The following is a 23,009-nucleotide window of genomic DNA, read 5'->3' as shown; positions in this document are numbered from 1 at the left end:
CCCGTGCCCCCTGCATCCCTGCATTGGAAGCATGGAGTTTTAATCACTGGACTGCCAGGGAAGTGCCTTAAGCTGATTTGCACACACTCATGGATGCAGGTATCATAAGAGTGCAAACGTCACTTTCCATTTCACAGAAACTGAAGGTCAAAAGTTTTGTTCCTGGAAAAAAATTAAAAGAATAAAATTTAAAGATATACATTAGAGGCCAACATCATATACTATATTTAATAGTAAAACATGAGCGACTTTCTGTTAGACTCTGAAGGAAGGCCAAGTCTGGAGAGCACTGCTCTAGAGGCGTGGCCATGCAATGACTTAAGGAAGGAAGGATGGAAGACAGCCCATAGGAGGAAAGGAGGCCCAAGAACTGCAAAGCCAGGTTCCTGGGAAGAGTCTCCACATGGATTCTGAAATCACCCAGAATCATATGGGACCAGTAACAAACAACAGGGTCCAACAGCAGGAATCTTCAAGCAATGAGTGGCCCCTGGGGATGGTGGGTGACTGTAACTGAGAGGTAGGTGGCGTGGTCTAGTGACATGTTACTCAAAACTGGAGGATTTTAGAAAGGAAGAAGTGAGCATGCTTTAGATCTGTGATTCTCAAACATCAGTGTGTACGACCGTCGCCTGGAGAACTGGTTAAAACACAGACACTGTTGGGTGCCTCCCCAGAGCTTCTGCTTCAGTAGATCCTGGGATCTACCCTTTAATACAAAAAGGAAAAAGACCACCAACTCAATAGCAAAGCTGGCAAAAGACAGGGAAAGTCACAGAGAAAGAATGCAAAAGCCCTCAAAAGACATGAAACGATCTCCAACCTCCTCATAATAAAAGAAATGCAGATTAAAATTGAGACACAATTTCTCGCCCAACAAACCAGTAAAAATCCAACATTTTGACAACATAGTCTTCTGGTGAGGGTGTGACAATACAGGCACTCTCCAACAGTGCTGGTGGAGATTCGAAACGGCTCAGACTTCTAAGGGGGACGAGAGCAATGCCTGGAGCAGAGCTACTGATGTGTCTGTTCTCTGAGCCGCAGCCCACCTCTAGAAATCGGCCCAAAGACATAATGGCAAAAACACAAGGGAACTTCGGTAGAAGTGCTACTCGTTGTGGTTCTATGTGTAATAGCAAAAGACTGGAGAGAACTAAAAAATCCATCAATGCCAACATGGTGAATAAATATGGAATATGTCCACAATGGAGGGCTATCAAGCTGTAAAAAGAACTGAGAAACAGGTTGACATACTATGATGACTAATAAGAGAGAAAAGCAAAGTGCAGAAGCATCCTTTTAAGAAAAAGGGTGAAATACAAATACACACATATTTTGCTTATGTTGTTCTTTTGCTAAGTTTTCTGAAAAAAGAACAACAGAATGATAAATAAAAACATCAATAAGGATGATTACCAATGGCACAAAGGAAGGAACAGGGGCAAATGGACAGAAACTAGGCATCCCTCTACATATACTTGTGTGTGTGTGCATATAAAATATACATAAAACTTACCATTTCAACCATTTTAAAATGTATAGTTCCGTGGCAGGAAGTACATTCACACTGCTGTGTAAGCGACTATCACCACCATCCATCCCCAGGACTTTGTCATCATCCCATACTGCAACCCTCAACCTATTAAACGATATCTCTCTGAGCCCCTGGTAACTACTCTTCTACTTTCCGTCCTTACGAATTTAATTATTCTAGGTCCCTTATAGAGGATTCGTATGATACTCATCCTTTTGTGTCTGGTTATTTCACTTAGCATAATGTCTTCATGGTTCATCCATGCAGTAGTATGTACCAGAACTTCAGTCCTCTTTAGAGCTGAATAATACTTCAAAGTATGTATACACCATGTTTTCCCCTGAATATATCCTGCTTTAGTTTTAACTCTGAAATTGGGTAAATATTTTATATAATTAAAAAAGAAAAATTAGAGCAATCAAAAAATGCTTTAAAAAAAAGCTGAAACTGAAACTAACTTTATAACAAACCACACAAGAGAATTTGTTCAAAGCAACTTTAAAGCATAGTAATTTGTACAGTCCTAGAGGGATTTTTCTTCCTAAGGACAAAAAAAATCACAAAGAAATCTTAAACTGCATCCAGCAGTGTTAATGTTAGTAATAACAGCATTACTTTGAAACTAGTAACGATATGCCATACGATGAAGTAAATAATAATGAGTTCATAATGATACTTAAAAAAATTCACTGATGCTTTTTAGAGACTGCTAGGAAACCAACTCATTTTCTGGGAAAAAGGGTTGGGTGGGGAGAGAGACCCATATCCTACCTTTTTTGGTATGAAGTGTATTCCAAAGTTACCAAAAATTGATGAAATAACAAGTTCTTACTTATGGAAGAATCACAGCTAATCAATGTAAAAGGAACAACAAAATTAGGGTATCTTTATCTTGCAAACCCTGATGAAATAATGGATCTATATAATAATCACTGGTTGCTACAAGTGAATCTATAGATATTAAGATTTTAATATCATTATTTTACAACAGTGATGTATCACTTGTGATATAAAATATACATACACCACAATGAATTTTGTCTAAAAACTCAGATCCTGAATCTAATTAAGGCTCTAGACGTACCCCTCAATTTGTAGGAGATATGGAAGACAGACAGACCCGTTAAATAAACAGCATTGTTTAGCCAGCCACATGTGAGAATGGGGGAAATTCTTTAGGACCAATGGTAACTTACTCAATGGAAAGATAGTATGAGGAAAGGCGGGCAGGTAGGGGAGATGTTTTAGATTCAGAGATTTAAGAATTTGTCAACATGCGAAAAATTGTTGTCTAGTTGCTCAGTCGTGTCTGACTCTTTGTAGCCCCATGGACTGTAGCCCACCAGGCTCTTCTGTCCATGGGCTTTCCCAGGCAAGAATACTGGAGTGGGTTGACATTTCCTTGTCCAGAACTAAAAATTACTGAATTACATACTTTAAATGTGAGAACTGTATGGTATGTGAATTATAAAAAAATATGTATTTAAGAGACCAAAATATCAACTAAGAACAATATGTGGATACTGCTTAGATGCTGATTTGAACAAACCATTAAAAAAGAGAGACATTTTTAAAGCAATTAGGGAAAACTGAACTCAGACTGCCTATTAAATGATAATTTTAAAACATCTGTTAATTTGGAGGTTTGAGATAATGGTAATGTGGTTAAGTTTTTTAAAAGTTCATTTTCTGTCACAGACAACATAATGAAGCACACAATAGAACATTCATGGGTGAAATAACATGATTTGCCTTAACTATTCCAAGAAGCAAAAACGAAAATGTAGGGAAAGTGAAAGAAACAAGAAAGTCAAGACGGGACTTCCCTGGTGGTCCAATGGCTAGGAATCTGCCTGCCAAGGCAGGGGACGGGGCTTCGATCACTAGTCTGGGAAGCTTTATGTGTCACGGGCAACCAAGCCCGTGCGCCACAACTACAGAGCTCAGGCGCTGCAACCAGTGAAGCCCACGCGCCCTAGAACTCGGGCTCCGCAACAAGAAGTGCCAACGCAATGCGAAGAGGCCCGTGAACCCCAACTACAGAACGGCCCTCACCTGCCGCAAGTCGAGAAAGCCCGTGCACAGCCGTGAAGCCCAGCGCGGCCAAAAAGAAAGAAAACAAAGACTGACTTGCTGACACTACGTGGAATGCTTGCAGGTAACTACTATCATCTCTGCTTTTCGTGATGTTTGAAAATTTCCTTCACGGAAAGTAAAAAAATAAAAGCGAAAAGGCACCTATCAGAGAGGCGCAGACAAGTCACTGTGGAGTACCTGGAGGACATGCTTGAAAATTTCTGTACTGCAGTATTTCAAAAACAGACAAATGGCTTTCAGAGAAAATACAACATACATATGTCAAATACATTATATCAATAAAAAGAAAATTGTATAGGGGACTCCCCCGGTGGTCCAGGGTTAAGAATCTACCTTATAATGAGGCAGGGGATGAGGTTGGTCAGGGAACTAAGCTCCCTCGTGCCAAGGGGCAACTACTGAGCCTGAGCACCACAGCTAGAGAGAAGCCCCTGTGCTGCAAGGAAAATTATTCCACAACCGCAACTGAGGCCTGAGGCAGCCAAAAGCAAAACAAATGGATAAAACTATGCTCTGGTGGCAGAGTGGCAACAAGGAGAAGATTTCATTTTTATGCTTCAAGTACTTTTGTTTTCACTTTACAAGGAACAAGCATTACTCTTCTAATAGAAATGCTTCAAAAAATTATTAAACTTTGCCTCCATTATACAGAAGCTTTGCTAGTTTCATGTAAAAAACTTTAAAATCTTACCTGAGGAATGTTCTTGGAGGCCATTGTTTGCAAAAGGGCTCTCAAGGCACTACTTATGGCTTCTAAAAAGTCAACGTGCTTAGCAAAATCTAAAACACAAAAGTGAGACATAAATTTGTCTTTTCCTAAGAAGAGTGAGTTTTTAGAAAAAGTCAAAACAAAGCATTGTTAAATGTTAATATATGCTACTATAATAAAAACACTTTGATATTTAAGCCCAAACTTGCAGTGAACAGCCCCCTGCGAACTGAATATTTGAGTCTGAAAGATGACCACAACTGAAAGAATCCTGACAGTCTTCAACTTGTAGATACTGAATTTTCACTTAACTCACACTTTAGCACACAATAAACCTGAGTGGGCCACTGTAGATGGAAGTCAGCTTTTCACTGATCGCTATCACTGTGCTGGGCAGACGGAGGGTGGAGTCGTCACCCAAATCAGAGTGCCGCCTGGCAACCCAAAGCCACTGCCCAGCCGCGAAGTATCGCAAGTGCAGGGCCAGGCCACCATGCTTCTCTGCTTTTCAGTGGCTTTCGTGGTTTTTACTGACCCACCTTCCCCTTCCCACTTTGGTTCATTTTTACTCCTTTTTTATTGTCCCTTCTTCTCATACAGGACAGAACACAACAGCAATCAACAATTATGCGAACAAAGCCATGCAGCAGGGTGAGGGCCACTACGTAAGCTGGCTCCCTCCCTGCTTCGGTGGGAAGGGAGAGTGACTGATGCACGTGATATGTTATGTTTTCCAAAAACAGCCACCACAGTGCTTCCAGTTCTGCATGATTCTGCAGAACCCTGCCACTTCCCACAAAGACGTGGAGTCTATTTCCCCTCCCCTTGAACCTGGGTGGGACTTCGTGGCTTCTTCAACCAAGAGAATATGAAAAGTGGCAGGCTGGGTGGTAGAAGGCATGACTTCACCCGATTCACATGTGTTTGCTCTCTCCTCTCTCTCAGTTCTTGCTTTTGGAAACGCCATCATGTTAAGGTCACATGACGAGGTCACCTGTGGGTGTTGTGGCTGACAGCTCCATGCTACCAGACATGTGAGCAGACAGACCTCAGACGAGTCTGCCTCTCAGTCTTTCGACAGAGGCCCCGGCTAGGGTTTCTTAACCTCAGCACTGTGGACACTTTGGACCAGGTGACTCTTTGTGGTGTGTGTGAAGTGCCCTGTGCACCAGGATATTTAACAGCATCTCTGGCCTCTACCCTTTAGATACCAGTTGCTGCTGCTAAGTCGCTTCAGCCGTGTCCGACTCTGCGCAACCCCATAGATGGCAGCCCACCAGGCCCTGCCGTCCCTGGGATTCTCCAGGCGAGAACACTGGAGTGGGTTACCATTTCCTTCTCCAATGCATGAAAGTGAAAAGTGAAAGTGAAGTCACTCAGTTGTGTCCGACTCTCAGCGACCCCACAGACTGCAGCCCACCAAGCTCCTCCGTCCATGGGATTTTCCAGACAAAGAGTACTGGAGTGGGGTGCCATTGCCTTCTCCTTAGATACCAGTAGCACCTCCCAAATTATAACAGCAAAAACTGCCAACAGACATCGACAGAAGTCCTAGGAGGCAAAAACTGCTACTAGTTGAGAACCTCTGTCCTAGACATCGTGGAGAAGAGAGAACCACCTCCACTGGACCCTTTCTAAATCCCTCCCCCACAGAAACCATGAGAAGAACATTATATGTGATTACTGCAGTTTCAAGCCACAAGGTTTTGGGGTGATCTGTCACGTGGCAGGAGACACCGTGGCTTTCTCCCCTGTGGGGCGTGTGGCCGTATAAAGATACTGATGCCCCCTCTTCGGCTGCACGAGAGCGAGGCAGCTTCTGCACAGACTGGAATCAAGGACTGCTATCTCTTTGGGCTCTCTCATTTTCAGATCTATGCCATGCACAGAGGCAGGGAATTCCTATAAGTATCACAGAACAGGTACCAGGATTCTTTAGGGTCAGACAGAACAGGGACAGAATGCAGCCTTTGACACGATGTGACCTCTCATCCTGGTCTTAGCCAGAGAATATTAGAAGCCAGAGAAGTGGTAGCTCCTCAGAAGGGTCCTTCCATACTAACTAACGTGACACCTCATACCACTCTGCTCTGAGTTTTTCCTGTCTGGCCAGAATGACATCAAACCTTTATTTATGTGAGAATGCAAACTCCATGAGCATAGCAACCTTGCCTATCTTGTTCATGCCTGGATCCCTTGGACCTAGCACAGTGCATGGCGTTAAGTCAGTCAATAAATAGTTGTTAAAAGAAGGAAGGCCCCAAGGGCTTCCCTCGTGGTCCAGGGACTAAGACTCCAAGCCCCCAATGCAGGGAGCCTGGGTTTGACCCCTGGTGAGGGAACTAGATCCCACATGCTGCAACTGAGTTCACACGCTGCAACTAAAACTCCTGCATGCCGCTACCAACTTTGAAGATCCTGAGTGCTACAACGAATACCTGGTCCAGCCAAATAAATAAACAAAAATAATTTTTTTTAATTTAGGAAAAACAAAAAAGGAATGCTCCTGAAAAACTTCCTAAACCTCTAAATCTCAGTGTCCTTATCAGGAAAGTGGGGTGATAATGCCTAGCTCATCAAACCTAGTACTTAACAGGTAGGTCCTCAAAAGCTGGCATAAAATTGTTACTATTAAAGTTCCAAAAGTCACCACACTGGCTCTGAAAAGTAACTTACGTTTGATTAAAGCTGTAAGTGTAACCCTGGATGTTTGTGAGCTGCACAGAACACAACTGAGATTCAAAACCCTAATCTAAACCACACTACTATTTTATATTACATGAAATTCACATGTTCCCTCTATTTGGAAGATTTTTACTTAATTCATATTTCTGGTCATCTACCCCAAATTAGGGGAGGAAGTTCAAATGACTCTGCCTTTCTGACAAATTCTCAGTGAAAGGTCAGCAACACACGATGTTGGCAAAAGAAGCTAAGCGATTCGAAATGTTTTTCACCTCTCAACAACTTTGTATAGGAGCTGAGAATTTGCAGCACACCTAAATGCAGGTAAATAGTCAACCCACAAGTAATCAAGTCGCAAATTATTTTTAATTTTACAGACCTATTTTCAATGTTGACATGGAATAAAAAGCATATCCCAGGACGGGAGCTACGACTATTTTAATTGTAATGAGAAGAAGCTTTCTGCTTCCCAAAACCTAGGGAAACAGGGAATCCTAAATGATTTTAGAACCCATGTAATGGAACAAATGACAAACTGACCCAATCTGAAAATAAAACATTGCTAAGAATCTCTTGATGTTCTGAAGATCAATATTTTAAATGAAGGAGACAAAGATACAGGTGTTTTGAATGCAAGGGCCAGATTCTACTAAAAACTTTTTCCTTTTACCTCTGATGTCAGCCACAAAAAGCCTATACAGGTACGTATCACAAATTTTATAACTATTCAGACTGCATTTAAGCATTAAGATGAAAGTAAGTTAAATACAATACAGCTGTACCATCCTCATACATTACTTTCAAACACGGTAACACAAAAATGTAGAGAACTTTAGCCCCATTCTCCCCACCAAATTCCTCAGTAACAGTTCACATTATCCACCCAGAACTCACAGGGTTACATGACTTAAAAATCCCAAATGTCTGGGAGGACTATATAAGAATACTGTCTCTAAATATAAAATTTCACTCTGATAAAACGGTTGTATCAACAAAGCTATGAAAGTGAAATTTATTAAAAGATCAAAGTGTTTAATTATACTTTCCCACAATTCAGAAACTTTTCATTATTTCTCTAAGACTCGACTTGTTATGGTTTTGCTGTGACCTTTCCCGGCAATAAATGGGGATGTACCAGTGACCACAAGCAGCTGGCTGAACCAGGAGAAACACGCCTCAGTGTTTTCTCTACAGCAGAGGGGCAGAACACATCCACTTATTTCCTGTGAAATAAACTCTTCAGGCTGGCAGGAAACGGAGCCAGTGGGACCTTGACTGGACTCTCCTTGAGAAATGGCCCAGAGGAAAGAGATGGCAATACAAGGGGTCACTCAAGTTAAGCAGGTCTTGGGAGCACTAAGAGACCTGGGTAAGTCCTGCTCACCGGGGGCTTGGCTGTGGACCCTCCTGTGCGGCCCTGCTCCCTGCAGGGAGCCCACAGGAATGGGTGGATGGGAGCGGGCATGAGCGGTAGCAGCGCTCTGCCAGGCACCCTCCATAGGACACTCTGCTGGGCTGACAGGAGCCATCCCCTGTACTTCTCATGCCATCCAGGTCTCTTTAGGTTTACTTCCTAAAAAAAATTGTGGCGTTCTTCACATCGTGTGGAATCTTAGTTCTCCGACCAGGGACTGAACCCATACCCCCTACATTGGGAGGTGAAGTCTTAGCCACAGATCACCAAAGAAGTCCCCAGATCTCTTAGGTTTATAAGACTGGGAAAGAAATACAAAGCTTTAGTCATCACCTGGCCAGCTTCCACGGACAGTCACCTCTGCACTCCAGAGCTGGCCCAGTCCAGGCTCGGAATGGGAATGGCACTGCTCATATCCTGTCTATGTCCTGTCTTACATATGGATGGGCCTGGTTTTCACATGATGGCACCAGCTAAAGAATACATAGCCTGAGATCACTTGAAAACTCTATCTATAAACTGACAAATGCTGACAACTATATAATGAATTTCTGAACATTTATTTACTTAATCTTTAAAAATTAATCTAGAACTTCTAAAACAGGTACCATTAAATACACAGAACCTCTTCATAGAGAGCAAAATAGATGTTTTAAAGTATCAGGGATCGGGCTTCCCTAGTGGCTCAGTGGTAAGAATCTGCCTGCCAATGCAGGAGACACGGGTTCGATCCCTGATCCGGGAAGATCCCACATGCCTCAGAGCAATTAAACTCATGCACCACGCTACTGAGTCTGTGCTCTAAACCCTGGGAGCCACAGCTACTGAAGCCCCATGAAGGCCACGCTGCTCTGAAACAAGAGAAGCCATAGCAGTGAGAGGCCTGTGCACCGCAACTAGAGAAAAGCCCGCACGGCAGTGAAGACCCAGCAAAGCCAAAAAAAAAAGGAAAGAATCTGGGAACAACTTTTGAAGGACTGTTTATACAGAAACTTGTATTTAGTCAAAAGTGACCTTATTTTGATCTTCTAAGAATTTCAGCTCTTGGATTCAGTGTTCTAAGAAGGGGAAATGTTAAAACAATTTTGCAAAGAATTAGAGCAGATTCGTATCTCCCATATTAACCCTCACTCCAGACATACATGCAGGGTAAAGTAACATGGAGAATTTTCCTTTACTATGTAAAATACTCTATTTCCTCAGATGTACAAAGAGTCACAGGTGTAGAAAACAAACTTATGTTACCAGGGGGATGAGAGGGGAGGGATAAATTGGGAAATTGGGACTGACATATATACACTACTATTTATAAAACAGATAACTAATAAGGACCTACTGTATAGCACAGGGAATTCTAAATACTCTATAATGGCCTATATGAGAAAACAATCTAAAAAAGAGTGGATATATATATACGCACAGCTGATTCACTCTGCTGTATGGCAGAGACAAAACACTACTCCAGTAAAATTAAAAAAGAAAAAAATACAGCACATTTACCTGGCTGAGAAAAAAGCAGTTGTGACAGGTGCTGTGCAAGCGTCTGAAGGGCAGCAGGTCCTCCCAGATGGTCCACATCCAGAAGGGAGACGAGGCTCTGGAGACACACGAGGGCTCTGCACTGTATAGTGTTCATTCTGGAAAGGAAGAAAGAGAATGCTGTCTGGGCCTCTCACGGTGACCTGACAGAGCTCAGCACTGACGTTGAACCCAGGCATCCGGTTCTGATGGGGACCATCTATAAGCAGAAGGAGGTCTCGGGCAGCTGGCAAGAACGCTTAAGGTGAACTGTGAATCTGACCAGATCAAACTGCTTGAGCACTCAAGGCCTCGGAGGCACAGTAAACTGATGAGTCGTATGGAATCTGCTTGAGAAAAATTTCTGTGTGTGCCAGCATCTTTAAAGCCTATTTTTAAATGTGAAATATGACCCACATAAAGCACTCAGGAATATATAGAGTTTGATAGTTTACAAAGCAAACACTGGTGCACCTGGATAAGAATGTTAGCGCTATTCACAATACTGAAGACACGGAAGCAACCTCAATGTCCATCAGCAGATGAATGGATAAAGAAGATGTGGCGTACTTATCCAATGGAATCTTACTCAGCCACAAAAAAGAATGAAATAATGCCATCTGCAGCAACATGGGTGGGCCAGGAGACTATCTTACTAAGTGAAGTACGCCAGAAAAAGACAAATGTATTATATTGCTTATAGGTGAAATCCTAAAAAAAAAGATACAAATGAACTTATTTACAAAACAGAAATAGACTCCCAGACATAGAAAACAAACTTATGGTAACCAACAGGGAAAGGCGAGGAAGGGTAAATTAGAAGTTTGGGATTAACATATACACACTACTCTATATAAAACAGATATCCAATAAGGACATACTGTATAGCCCAGGGATCTCTACTCAATATTTTGTAATAACCTAGAAGGGGGAAATCTGAAAAAGAATACATATATATAACTGAATCGCTCTGCTTATACCTGAAGCTAACACAACACTGGAAACCAACCCTACTTCACTAGGAGGAGGAAAAAAAGAAATGCTTCTCGCACGCTCACAGCCACTCATCCCCTCCCTGTCACACCCACCTCCCTGACCCCCAAAGCGAGGGGGTCTGACCCTTTGTGACCCCATGAACTACACAGTCCATGGAATTCTCCAGGCCAGAATACTGCAGTGGGTAGCCATTCACTTCTCCAGGGGACCTTCCCAACCCAGGGATCGAACCCAGGTCTCCCACATTGCAGGCGGATTCCTTACCAGCTGAGCCACAAGGGAAGCCCAGGAACCATCTATGTATGCACCTCTCAATGAACTACTCACTATTTTGTGAGTGGTTCCAGTTCGGATGCTTTTTACTGCTGTATGTATTCTATTGTATGAGCATGTCGGCACTGACTTATCCATTCTGCCTCCGATGGACACTGAGGTTGCTTCCAAGTTGGGGCAACTGTGAGCCACACTGCTATGAGCATTCTCCTCCCTTAGGGCACATATGCGCTCACTTCTCTAGGGAACACACACAAGATACAGGACTAGAACTCTCGAATGCAGGGGGAGTCGGCATCTTCTGTTTAATGGTCCATCATTTCCGATAATAACATAATGACAAATGGTTTTGAAAGGAGAAATGTTCTTACTTTCTAATCAAAGGTTTCCAAGTGGGGCTCCTAGAGCACACGTCAACTGCAACGCTGTTTGGAAAGGCAGTTTTGTCAAAAATCTAAATTTAAGAAAGACAGTAAGGCAAACGTTACAAGGAAAGGTTTTTTTCTGAACACATGATTCCTTTATAAAATCCCAACTTCTAAGTGAGATGGTTAGGCTTGATAAGCTTCAGCCCACCTCCAGTGCTGTTCACTGTCTCACTTTCCGTATCTCACCCATCGCCCACACCTGGAGTGGATTGACACACTTCCTCTGTGCACAGAAAGAATGGCTTTCTGAAACCTCGATGCTCTAGAGTGAGCCCAGACTGAAAACCAATTACCTTCTTTGGGAGGAGGTGGTGGGTGAGAGCCGTGTGAACCTCATGGGAGAGGCAGAGGGGAGAGAGCAGCTGCCCACCGCATTCACTGAGGGCATTCTCCATAAACGCATCGCTTTCATCACTGCTAGAAAGCTCTTCCCATTCGTCGTCTGTGGGATCTGGGAAGAGTGCAGATCACAGAGAACTGGACTGTTTAAGATAATCTGCGTGGAAGCGCCCGCCCAGTGCCGGGGAGGATATCTAAATGGGAACTGGTAACACACCTTCACTGCAGCACATGTTCACAATGATTTCCAGAGCTGTCTGCTGAGCTGTCAGCAATGCTATGGTCTCTCTCAGCTCCTTGTCGGTGGGCTAAAAAAAAAAAAAAGGCAAACGACCAACGCTCACCCCAAGGTTTAGAAAACTATTTTCAGGTGGCTTTCTTTAGTTAAAGCCCACTAAATGGTATTTGCACTTGGAACAGGGGACCTGGCGGCAGGGGTGGGTGAGCAGAAGAAGAGTCCTAACGGGCTGAAGGACACGCAGGCATTACGATTCCGCTCGACACTGTGCGCCACACCACTGTTCACTGGGTTCCCATCTCTCCGCACGGCTTCTCTAAGTGCTGCTTAGTTAGCTGGGGAGAACAGATAAATATTCAGGAATTCTGAACTGAATTCACCCTGAAACTTGATGTACTGTGTTAAGAAGTGGCTCAGCATACAAAGATTAAAACAAGGGTTCGTTATAGACGCCAGGCACTTATACACAACAAACCTGCCTTTAGATGCTTAGATGTCTTCCCAGAAAAGTCTGCGCTAACCAGAATTACTAACAGGCCCTTATGTGACCAACAGAGTTTGGCTAAGGAGCAGACGGGTTTGCCGCATTCTGGCTTTCTCTGAAGACTGCAATAAAGCATTCCTTTAAGACTGAAGAAAAAGGGAGACTTTTTCTTGAGGAAATAAATAATGTGAACCTAACATCAATTAACAGTCTCAAAATGGGTTGCATAAATTTGTATGACCTTAATTCTCAAGTCACCTATGAAAAGTGAAATAGCTATACTGCTATTCCAAAGTAGTGCACAAGCTAAAAAATGATGTATATTTTGTTGTCTGGATGATTCCCAACCTCAAAAGTTTCTATTAAAAATTGTCTTTTCAATGGTTGTGCAATATTCCCTTAAATGAATGTTTTATAATTTATAAGCATTCCTCTAGTGTGGAAAAATTCACATTACTTGGTTATGTTATTTCCTCAGATTTACTGGATCAAAGGTTAAAAACACGTCTACAGATCCTATGACATATTTCTGTTCTCCTTTTCCAGAATGTTCATACTCATTTATAATCCTCCAGCAACTCCCTGTGCAATGAATTAACTGTAATTTTGAAACATACTCTTAAAAAATAAAAAAGCAGACTGCTAATTTAGTAGACAGACTTTAGGAATCCCTACATTTATGTTCCTTTTATTACGGGCAAGAATGTATCCAAAATTTATTCTTCTGCTGTGCTGTGCTGAGTGGATCAGTCCTGTCCGACTCTTTGAGACCCCATGGACGATAGCCCACCAGACTCCTTCCTCTGTCCATGGGGATTCTCCAGGCTAGAATTCTGGAGTGGGTTGCCATACCCTCCTCCAGGGGATCTTCCCAACCCACGGATCGAACCCAGAAAATTTATTCCTATTCACTTCATACATGCATGCTGAGACTCTAAATAAGACACACCCTTGCTGGCCTCTCATCCACTTAACATGTATGAAGATCCGGCATGAAACAACTCTGAAAGAAGTTCCATTTCTTTACCTGACTTTCCTGCTCAGAACAATCCCCTGCTTCTTACTGTTACCAAACTGACATAAAGAACCAAGCTAGAGGAAATGTTATGACAGCTGAGATTTGCTTCAAAGTATTCAGTAGTGAGAGGGGAGAGTAGGTAGGGAAGCAGATGAAAGAAAATAGACCATGATTTGATGATTGCTAACTGCGGAAGCCAGGGAAGGAGTGTTCTACTTCTGCGTGTTATGGCAACAACTTGGGTTGGTTCTCTCCTTCCAGGTTTGTGATTACACTTGCACAAGCCACTGGGCAGCGTGAAAAGACCTGAGCTGCCTGCCTGTGAATCTGTATTCCTGGCACGTGGCAGCAGGATGCTTAGCACCCTACTGGCACCAAAACACTGGCTGCCTGACCAGCATGTTAATCACCCAGTCTGCTCAGCCACGGTGACAGACTTTGAAAAGTGAGCTTTTGTTAGGAGAAAACACTGCATTTTCTAAGCACCAAAATTCTATCTGTAAGTAATACTTGAGAATGTGTATCTCTAATAACAGTTAAACACTGATACTTTCAAACAGTGGCACTTCATCTTGGTGGACTGGGATCCCAATCCCCACTCACCCATTCCCTGGAGGGTCCCCCGGAAGCAAAGCTGGAGATGGGGCAAACCCGCAGGGGTGGTTCTTCTCCCACCCCCAGCCAGGGACATCCGATCTCTCAGAGTCCCCAGGCAGCCCAAGTGGAATTCCCACTGCTCCCGATTGGATTTTGGGGTGGGGAAACGCAGTACAGATGTGTCCATCAGGATAAAGTGACCTGGTCAGCGCGATGCCAGCCCCTGCGGAAGAGCCTCCGAGCGCCAATCTTTTACACCTGACGCTCCACACGAGAACCCCAGATCTGTAACTTACCTCCACGTGGCACCTGAGAAGGTGTTGCTGGGGTTCTATCAACACCCTTTGGGATGAAAAGGCTCACAGCTATGCCTTTGTCTATCTTGTTTACCGACTTTAAACTCTACCCACTCTGACTCAGATGCACAAGAGAGATATGATACGGAGTTGCCAAGCAACTCAAGGGCAGGAGGGACTTTTCATTTTTGTGTTCAACCCAGCACTTAACACAAAGCTTTGCACCTAACAGCCATTCACAGGGACTGAGAAAACAGCTCTTAACTACATTTGAGTGCTTTAGAACACCACCAATTCAGCTTTACAAGACTTCGTCAATGTAAGGTGGTATGCTGATGAGTTTATGCCCATTAAGAATTCTTTAGGGACTTCCTTGGCGTTCCAGTGGTTAGGACTCTGTGCTTCTAATGCTTCTAATTAATGCTTCTAATAGGACTCTGTGCTTCTAATGGGTTCAATCTGTGGTTGGGGAATTAAGATCCCACAGGCCACGTTGCTGTTGTTGTTCAGTCACTAAGTCATGTCTGACTCTTGTGACCCCACGGACTTGTAGCCCACCAGGCTACTCTGTCCATCGGATTCTCCAGGCAAGAGTACCAGAGTGGTTGCCATTTCCTTATCCAGGGGATCTTTCTCACCTAGGAATCAAACCCAGGTCTCCTGCATTGCAGGCAGACTCTACCAACTGAGCTATGAGGGAATCCCACATGCCATGTGGTGTGGACAGAAAATAAATTTTAAAATGTTTAAAAAGAATTCTTTAAAAATAAATCTATCCAAACTCGAAGACACTGACTTAAGACACTTCTCAGGTTCAGTTTCTCATACACGAATTAGGACAGGCCACACGTGCGACGGTAGAGAGGGTGAGAGGACATCCCTACAGTCCTTCCAGTTCAAGCATCACCATCCTTCCCTAGAATGACTTCGGCAGCCCCTGACTGGCTCTCCTACCTCCAGGCCCCTCGAACAACACTAACCTGCTTTCACCATGCTGTCTGCCCCATCCTTTCAGACGGCTCAGGTCTGCCAAGCCTCTTCTGAGAGTCTCTTCCTTTCTGCTCCCATCAGGGCTGAGTCAGCTGTGCCTACTCACTCAGAAGTCTGGGCACAGACCTATCACTGCTCTTAGCACAGGTACTGTAATAAGTTAAAATTACGTGTCCGTGCTCAACATCACTCATTATCAGAGAAATGCAAATCAAAACCACTATGAGGTACCATTTCACACCAGTCAGAATGGCTGCGATCCAAAAGTCTACAAATAATAAATGCTGGAGAGGGTGTGGAGAAAAGGGAACCCTCTTACACTGTTGGTGGGAATGCAAACTAGTACAGCCACTATGGAGAACAGTGTGGAGATTCCTTAAAAAACTGGAAATAGAACTGCCTTATGATCCAGCAATCCCACTGCTGGGCATACACACTGAGGAAACCAGAAGGGAAAGAGACACGTGTACCCCAATGTTCATCACAGCACTGTTTATAATAGCCAGGACATGGAAGCAACCTAGATGCCCATCAGCAGATGAATGGATAAGAAAGCTGTGGTACATATACACAATGGAGTATTACTCAGCCATTAAAAAGAATACATTTGAATCAGTTCTAATGAGGTGGATGAAACTGGAGCCTATTATACAGAGTGAAGTAAGCCAGAAGGAAAAACACCAATACAGTATACTAACGCATATATATGGAATTTAGAAAGATGGTAACGATAACCCTGTATACGAGACAGCAAAAGAGACACTGATGTATAGAACAGTCTTATGGACTCTGTGGGAGAGGGAGAGGGTGGGAAGATTTGGGAGAATGGCATTGAAACATGTGAAATGTCATGTATGAAACGAGATGCCAGTCCAGGTTCAATGCACGATGCTGGATGCTTGGGGCTGGTGCACTGGGACGACCCAGAGGGATGGTATGGGGAGGGAGGAGGGAGGAGGGTTCAGGATGGGGAACACATGTATACTAATTAAATAAAAATTAAAAAAAAAAAAAGAAAAATAAATAAATAAATAAAATGGGAAAAAAAAAAACAAAAAAACAATTACGTGTCCATCCTTACAAGATGGAAAATGTCCCTGAAGACAGGAAATACGTCTTATCATCTTTCTACCAGTAGCCTCTGGCACAGTGCCTGGGACTCAGCGTAAGCATAGAAAATGCGCACCTCGATGAATAAAGCCCAGCTCGACGTCCTCCCTGGCTTTCTGAGGACTTGCTCTCCTCCTTGGGAAAAATGTTTTCCCAAAGAACAGCTCCATCTCTACCGATGGGCTCAGCTGAAAAGTTGCCTGCACTGGAGACTGGTCGCCCACACCCCAACATCACACCCAGCACAAGTAAGCCACGATTATCCAGGCTGCAAACCTACAAACCATCATTAATTCTCAGGGTCACCCTACCTCCTCTGCTCAACAGTAGTGACTAAATATAACTTTGGCTTGCTACTTTGGCTTAGTAAGGCTAAACTCTAAAGTAGAAGAGACAAGGATACAAGGGACTATCTGAGCAAAGTAAAAATCCTTTAGTTTGAAGACAGTCTGGGAAAGAGTAGGAAACTTAAGTGAGCTACAAATGTTAGGAAGAGGACCACATATTTTTCTTCTTGACCACACCATGCCACATTAGGTATCCTCGTTCACTGACCAGGAACCGAACCCATGTCCCACTGATCAGGAATCGAACCCAGGGGGTGGAGCTCAGACTCTTCATCACATGACTGCATGTTTCTCAAATACTGCAAAAGTACTGGTCTACCCATCTTTCAACTTCTCTACTATATAAATGTTTCATCTCAGATTTTTTTTCTCCTTTGGGAGATTTCTGATGTTTTAATGAGAATTAATGGGAAAACATGGCTGTTTTTACGGAAATTCACTTCATAATTAATTGCTACAACATTTTCCTACGAAGCTTAGGATATCTATTGAAAGACAATAGCTGTATTGATCTATGCTTGAAAGCACCAATCTGACTTACTGGAAGTAAATCTGAAATGAACGTTTTCCTTCTGACTTTCCTTCTGTGCGGAATTTCTTCCATTTCCTCATCTTCCATCAGGTCATCACCATTAGCACTCTGTAGTGTGTCCTCAGTCTCTGCAGCGGTTTTTATCCTTTGAGTTTCAGCCTCCTTCATTTGAATAACCGTTTCGCCAGCATCCATTTCCAGAACTTCAGATAAGATCTTTAGTATGGCATTTATGATTTCTGCCTGACTCTTGGATGGAATAATGTCCTTTAGATTCCAAACTGTGCCTGTGGAAAAAAATGAGCATGAGGACAAAGAAATCGGCTGTGAAATCTTTTATTAAATACAGTGTCTACCATATTGGTTCTAAAAGCTCAGGCATAATTTCAAGAAATCTCAGTCCTACTGCCTTTGTTGAGTTCTTATTAAATGTCAAAAAGCTCTGCCCAGAGGCAGCTCCCTTTACTGCAGCGGTCCTTCATAATCGTCTCCCGTTCCTGGCATACAATGCCTTGCCCTGATAGAGAGCCAACAGACCGAGAAAACACCGATCGAGTTTCTTTTACAATGACAAATTAAGTTGCCTCGGCTTTCTTTCATCTTAACCTGAGATGCTCTCCTGAGCAGTTTCTTACAGTCCAAGAGGGGAAAGGAATGCATTAAAATTCCAAGATCTCACGGACAAACCAGGGAGCAGGTTCTTGGTGTTGCACTTGTGAAACCAGAACAACAGCTACTGCGAAGTACACTAATTTTTTAAAATGTGACAAAATAAAAATAGTTCTGCGGTATATTCTGCTATGTTAAAAAAGAACTGAAAGGAGTCAGACAGATCATTTGCAGATCCATATTAGCAGCATCATTCAATAACCAAAGAGTGAAGCAACCCAAGTGTCTACCCAAGGACGGACGAACATACACGGGGAGCTGTTTAATGTGCACAGTGTCTCAGTTTTGCAGGATGGTTACACAACAGTGTGGATATACTTAACACAACTGTACACTTAAAGATGCCTAAGAAATACCATAAAGCGATTATCCTCCAATTAAAAAAAAAAACGGTTAAGAAGCGGGCGGAGCTCTCTGCTGGTCTAGCGGCCAGGGTTCGGCGCTTTCACTATGGAGGCCAGGTTCAATCCCTGGCTGGGAAACTAAAGACCCTGCAAGCAGAGCAGTGTAGCCAAAAAAAGAAAAGCTTTAAAAATGGTAAAGATGGTAAATTTTATTTTGTGTGTATTTTATCAGTTTAGGAAAAAAACAAAACATCTCTCAAGATAAATTACCTTTGAAGACCAAACAAAGGGCAGGAGGAAAATACACAGTAAGTTACCTACTACTCACATGCCATCAGATTACTTCTGTATTTAGAAATTCTGGGGAGAAGCACTGGGGGTAAAGATCTTATAGGAAAGTGAGTGGTCACGTCTGAGATGCCTGCTGTCAACTTCTGAACTCACTGCTTCATAAATAAGAGGGGGTCCTGAGAGCACTATTTCTTTATCAGACAACAGGAGTTTGTTAAATTGAAAACACATCTAATCTTATAAGGCTTTGAAACTATGTAGAATCGCTTGAATTAAAGGTTTCCATTTAAATACTAAAAATTTCAGAACAGACATAAGCACAGAAATTCCTGATGTGGTGAAATGGGGAACTGATTGAATTTTGGCCTCTTCATTTCTGCCTGCTACAAGTCACTAAAATGCACACTATCGCAAGTGGTTAACTTTTACCTGCCACCAACGTCTTCAATAGAAGATACTCCATGGAACTGACAGGAGAAAGCATTGCTGATTCCAGCACATGCAACGCTGGGGTACTGAAAGATTTCAGTAGCTCTGGGTTATCTTCGGTCACCGTCTGCAAACAATATGCTAGAGAGACAAAAATCAAATATTCAGAAACAAGTGAATTCCGCTAGGATAATTTAAACCAAAATGACTCATCAAAAAAAGTTTGCATCCTTAGAACTTCTCTGAACACATTTTGTAGGAGATTCACCCTTTTCCTCAAACATAGTTCGTGCAAATGAGGCTTCCCAAATTATCAGAGCTATGAAAGACTTTTCTTTTTTCTTAACTTATAATCCTTTACAGAACTATACTTTTATAAATTAAAAGGCTCTCAATTGCCGTGACAATGTGGAATTACTATAAACACTTACAAAGATTTGGCTTCAATTTCTGTACTCATCGCAGACCTGTAGCAAACAGCCTGTAGGCTGAACACCAGTGCATGGACAAGTGTTGTCTATGACAAGCCCTAGGTTTGGGGACATTTAAAAAATTCAGCATGATCTTAAAAGTTAATTTATGATACAGCACATTTAAGAAAAAAGGTATTTTATGTAAAAATATGAGTAAATTAAGAGATGGGTAAAGTGTTAATAGACGTATGATTCATTCAGCACTTAACTCTTCTCTCGCAATTAAAACAAGATCATGGATTATAACTTGTAAATTAGAAATAATTAACTGAAAGTAGAAAACAACTGGGACTGCACGAAAAGCTTGACAGAAGAGACCTCTGACACACAAATGAGGAAGCCCAAATTTATTTTCTTTGAGATACTGCATTCCATAAAATGCATTTCTTTCCAGGTCTAAAAATTCCAAAGCAGATCATTTCCATCCAAATTAGTAGTCAAAATACATGTTATTATTGTGCTCTAGTCTGCATTCCAAAATACATTTATATACAAATCCGTATGTATGCATATATGAACATATACATATATCCAAGTGTAATTTTTTTTTCATTAAGACTACTTAAATTCACTTTAACAAAAAGCCAAGGTAAGTTGTGATTGCTAAGACAGCATGAGCTCAAAGAAAGCTGTATTAATACATAGTATGGAATTTCAGAATTTCACTTTACTATATATAAACTTTGCTTGATTTTCAAAACAGAAGCAATCTGACATTTGCCTTAAAAAAGTTATGAACCTAGCTAAGTGCCGAAGAAAATACTGCTATACACTGTAAGGTTACTTTATTCTGATCCCTTTTAAAAGTTCTTTTTAAAAGTTCTTTAGGAAAAAAACGAAATAACCAAATCTACAAAACTTAAGGCCCAAAAAACAGAAGCGAAGTTTTTCTTTTCAAAGCTATGAACTTTCCTGAAATTCTCTTATTGTCATAAAGACTGTCCTCTGAGACTAAAAGTCATCTGCCAATTTTCTAGTTCAAGTGTTTTTAAAATCCACATTTACTCACAAGTCTCCCCTCTGCCAAAGATTCCATTTTGAGAAACTGATTTAAAAATATTTCCCAATAGTATTTATTCCACTATTATTTTTTCCTTCTCTGTTCTATTTCCACTAGAGCCAAGAGAAACATCGGTAAGGGGAACACACTTCAGTAAGGGGAATAAACTTGTCCTTGCCAGGAGAAAAGTGTAGTTAAATAAAAGGACAGATGCCTATAGTTATGAAGGGTTGAATAAAAAATGCTTCTTATCCATTATTTCTCCACTCGCCCCTCCCCGCCCCGCGTTCTATTGAGATAGAACCCACCCCCTGGTTTCTGCCTCCTCCCCCTGCTGAGTGAGGGCCCCCAGTGGCTTGTAACCCCACGGGCAGAAAGCGAGGGAGCCAAGACTGCTAACGCTGCCAGACTCTGTTTTCCCTGTCTGGAAGGGAAGCAGGCCTACGTGAAATTCCAATCACTATCTTCCTCTCTCAAAAAAAGCAGAGGTTATCGTCTACATTCCAATTAACTTTGGCTCAAAGGCCTGGCAGTTGTGGGTTACTGCTTCTCCGTAAATGGGAGATGAAAACTTTCAAGAGTTAATAAAAACTTCTAAGAATGCTCAGACATTAGAAACCACATATGCTCACATAATCCCTTTCCTCCCTCTTAGAGACAAAAGCAGGAAAACTGCATGAATAATTAAAGAATTAATCACACATTTTAAAAGATTCAGAATAGAACTCAGCGATGTATTTACATACAATGAGAAAAAAAAATCACTCCCGTAGAATAAATACGTTATGTCTGAATAAAAAACCTTGAATAAGGGCACACAAACTTTTCTTCACTTACCTACTGAAATAGCCAGGTCAACATTGGTGGAAAACCTACTTAAATACTTTAATACAATCTCCAAACACCCTTCTTTGTTGAATATAGATACTGCTCTACTACTGCATTCACTAAATTGAAGGGGGGAAAAAAAAGTTTTACTATTCACATTTTAACATTAAGAAATCAACCACAGAAATTCATGAAAAAATAATTAGGCTTTATAAAAGAACCAGAATTGTAGTCAACCCCCCACCATTTTTACAGATGAAGAAATTAATGCCCATTCATAGTCACTGTGCATGAATACAGCTGGCTATCTGAATTTTTATTCCCATTACAGTACAATATATTAGCCAATCTCTTTATCTACATGCCAGCTTCCTTACAGGAGGTTAAAGATGGAAAAGATCTTAGAAATCATTTGCTTCAATTCCTCTTTTTGTGAACAAGGAAACCCAGACCCCTAAAGGTAAAGTGATCTGTCTAATGATCAAACATTTTGTTAGTGGTGAGTCCCTGGATCCAGTCTACCTGTCTTTCCACTATATCACAGTAATAATAAATTAAAGTAAGGATTAAAGGCCTCTATTTTTATCATATAAAAAGCACACATTTAAAGAAAGTAAAACTAAGTTTTAATTATTCCATCTAGACTGTTATAATAATAACATTCTACAATCTTCGACAGAGAAACTGTTACAAAAAATACTTTTGAAATTATAGTATCTTCTAATACAAGAATCAGAATGAATGTAATCAATGTTATTAATTGACATATATGCTAAATATAGGGTAAACAGTTACTGATAACAATTTTATTCATGGTTCCAGAGAAGCATATTCCTCTAGACATACCACATACACACATGACAGATTAACCACTGACAGAGCTGACTAAATGATTAAATCCAATCCTGCTGTCTAAAGATAAACTATTTTCTGTCTGCATATCCATCTATCCACCCATCCATCTAGTTACTGCAACACTGCTATGAACCTCCCCTCAAGAAGCCCACAGCAAGCTCAGGTATAGTCAGGAAAATAAAGCATATATATGTTAAGATAATAAAACATATACATGTGTAAACATAATTTAAACATAAACTATGCAACTAAAGTGTTAAGAGCTATAATAACCAGAAATGATATAGATAGGGCTCACGGGCACTCAGGAAAGAAAGATTACTGGACCACTTTTTCAGGCACTTTGAAAAAAATTTTTTTTTTAATTTCCAAATTCAAAAATTAAAAAAAAAACCTGCAAATTCAACAATTTATATAAGTTAAAGTTATTAGAAAAACAGCACACACTAGCTTGCTTGAATGCCATTTCCTCAAATCTGACCTCTCCTATTTCCCTGGTGGAATGCGTCCAC

At 41.7% G+C, this 23,009-nt stretch overlaps 1 protein-coding gene across 1 annotated transcript in view; it reads right to left on the bottom strand.

Moving 5' to 3' along the window:
- Window positions 1-23,009, bottom strand: part of HEATR3 (HEAT repeat containing 3) — a 39,848-nt gene that overhangs the window by 9,987 nt on the left and 6,852 nt on the right. Inside the window, exons 4-11 of the mRNA XM_010855091.1 lie at window positions 21,652-21,761; window positions 19,342-19,482; window positions 17,618-17,895; window positions 12,214-12,304; window positions 11,951-12,108; window positions 11,601-11,683; window positions 9,943-10,079; window positions 4,326-4,414 (exon numbers count right to left, since the gene is read on the bottom strand). Coding sequence (XP_010853393.1) covers window positions 4,326-4,414; window positions 9,943-10,079; window positions 11,601-11,683; window positions 11,951-12,108; window positions 12,214-12,304; window positions 17,618-17,895; window positions 19,342-19,482; window positions 21,652-21,761 — 1,087 coding nt within the window. The remainder of the gene's footprint in view (window positions 1-4,325; window positions 4,415-9,942; window positions 10,080-11,600; window positions 11,684-11,950; window positions 12,109-12,213; window positions 12,305-17,617; window positions 17,896-19,341; window positions 19,483-21,651; window positions 21,762-23,009) is intronic.

Source organism: Bison bison, unplaced genomic scaffold (assembly GCF_000754665.1).
Source record: "Bison bison bison isolate TAMUID 2011002044 unplaced genomic scaffold, Bison_UMD1.0 scf7180017853731, whole genome shotgun sequence".
Lineage (NCBI taxonomy): Eukaryota > Metazoa > Chordata > Mammalia > Artiodactyla > Bovidae > Bison > Bison bison.
Note: the sequence above shows the minus strand (reverse complement) of the source record. Positions and strands in the feature narration are given on the sequence as shown.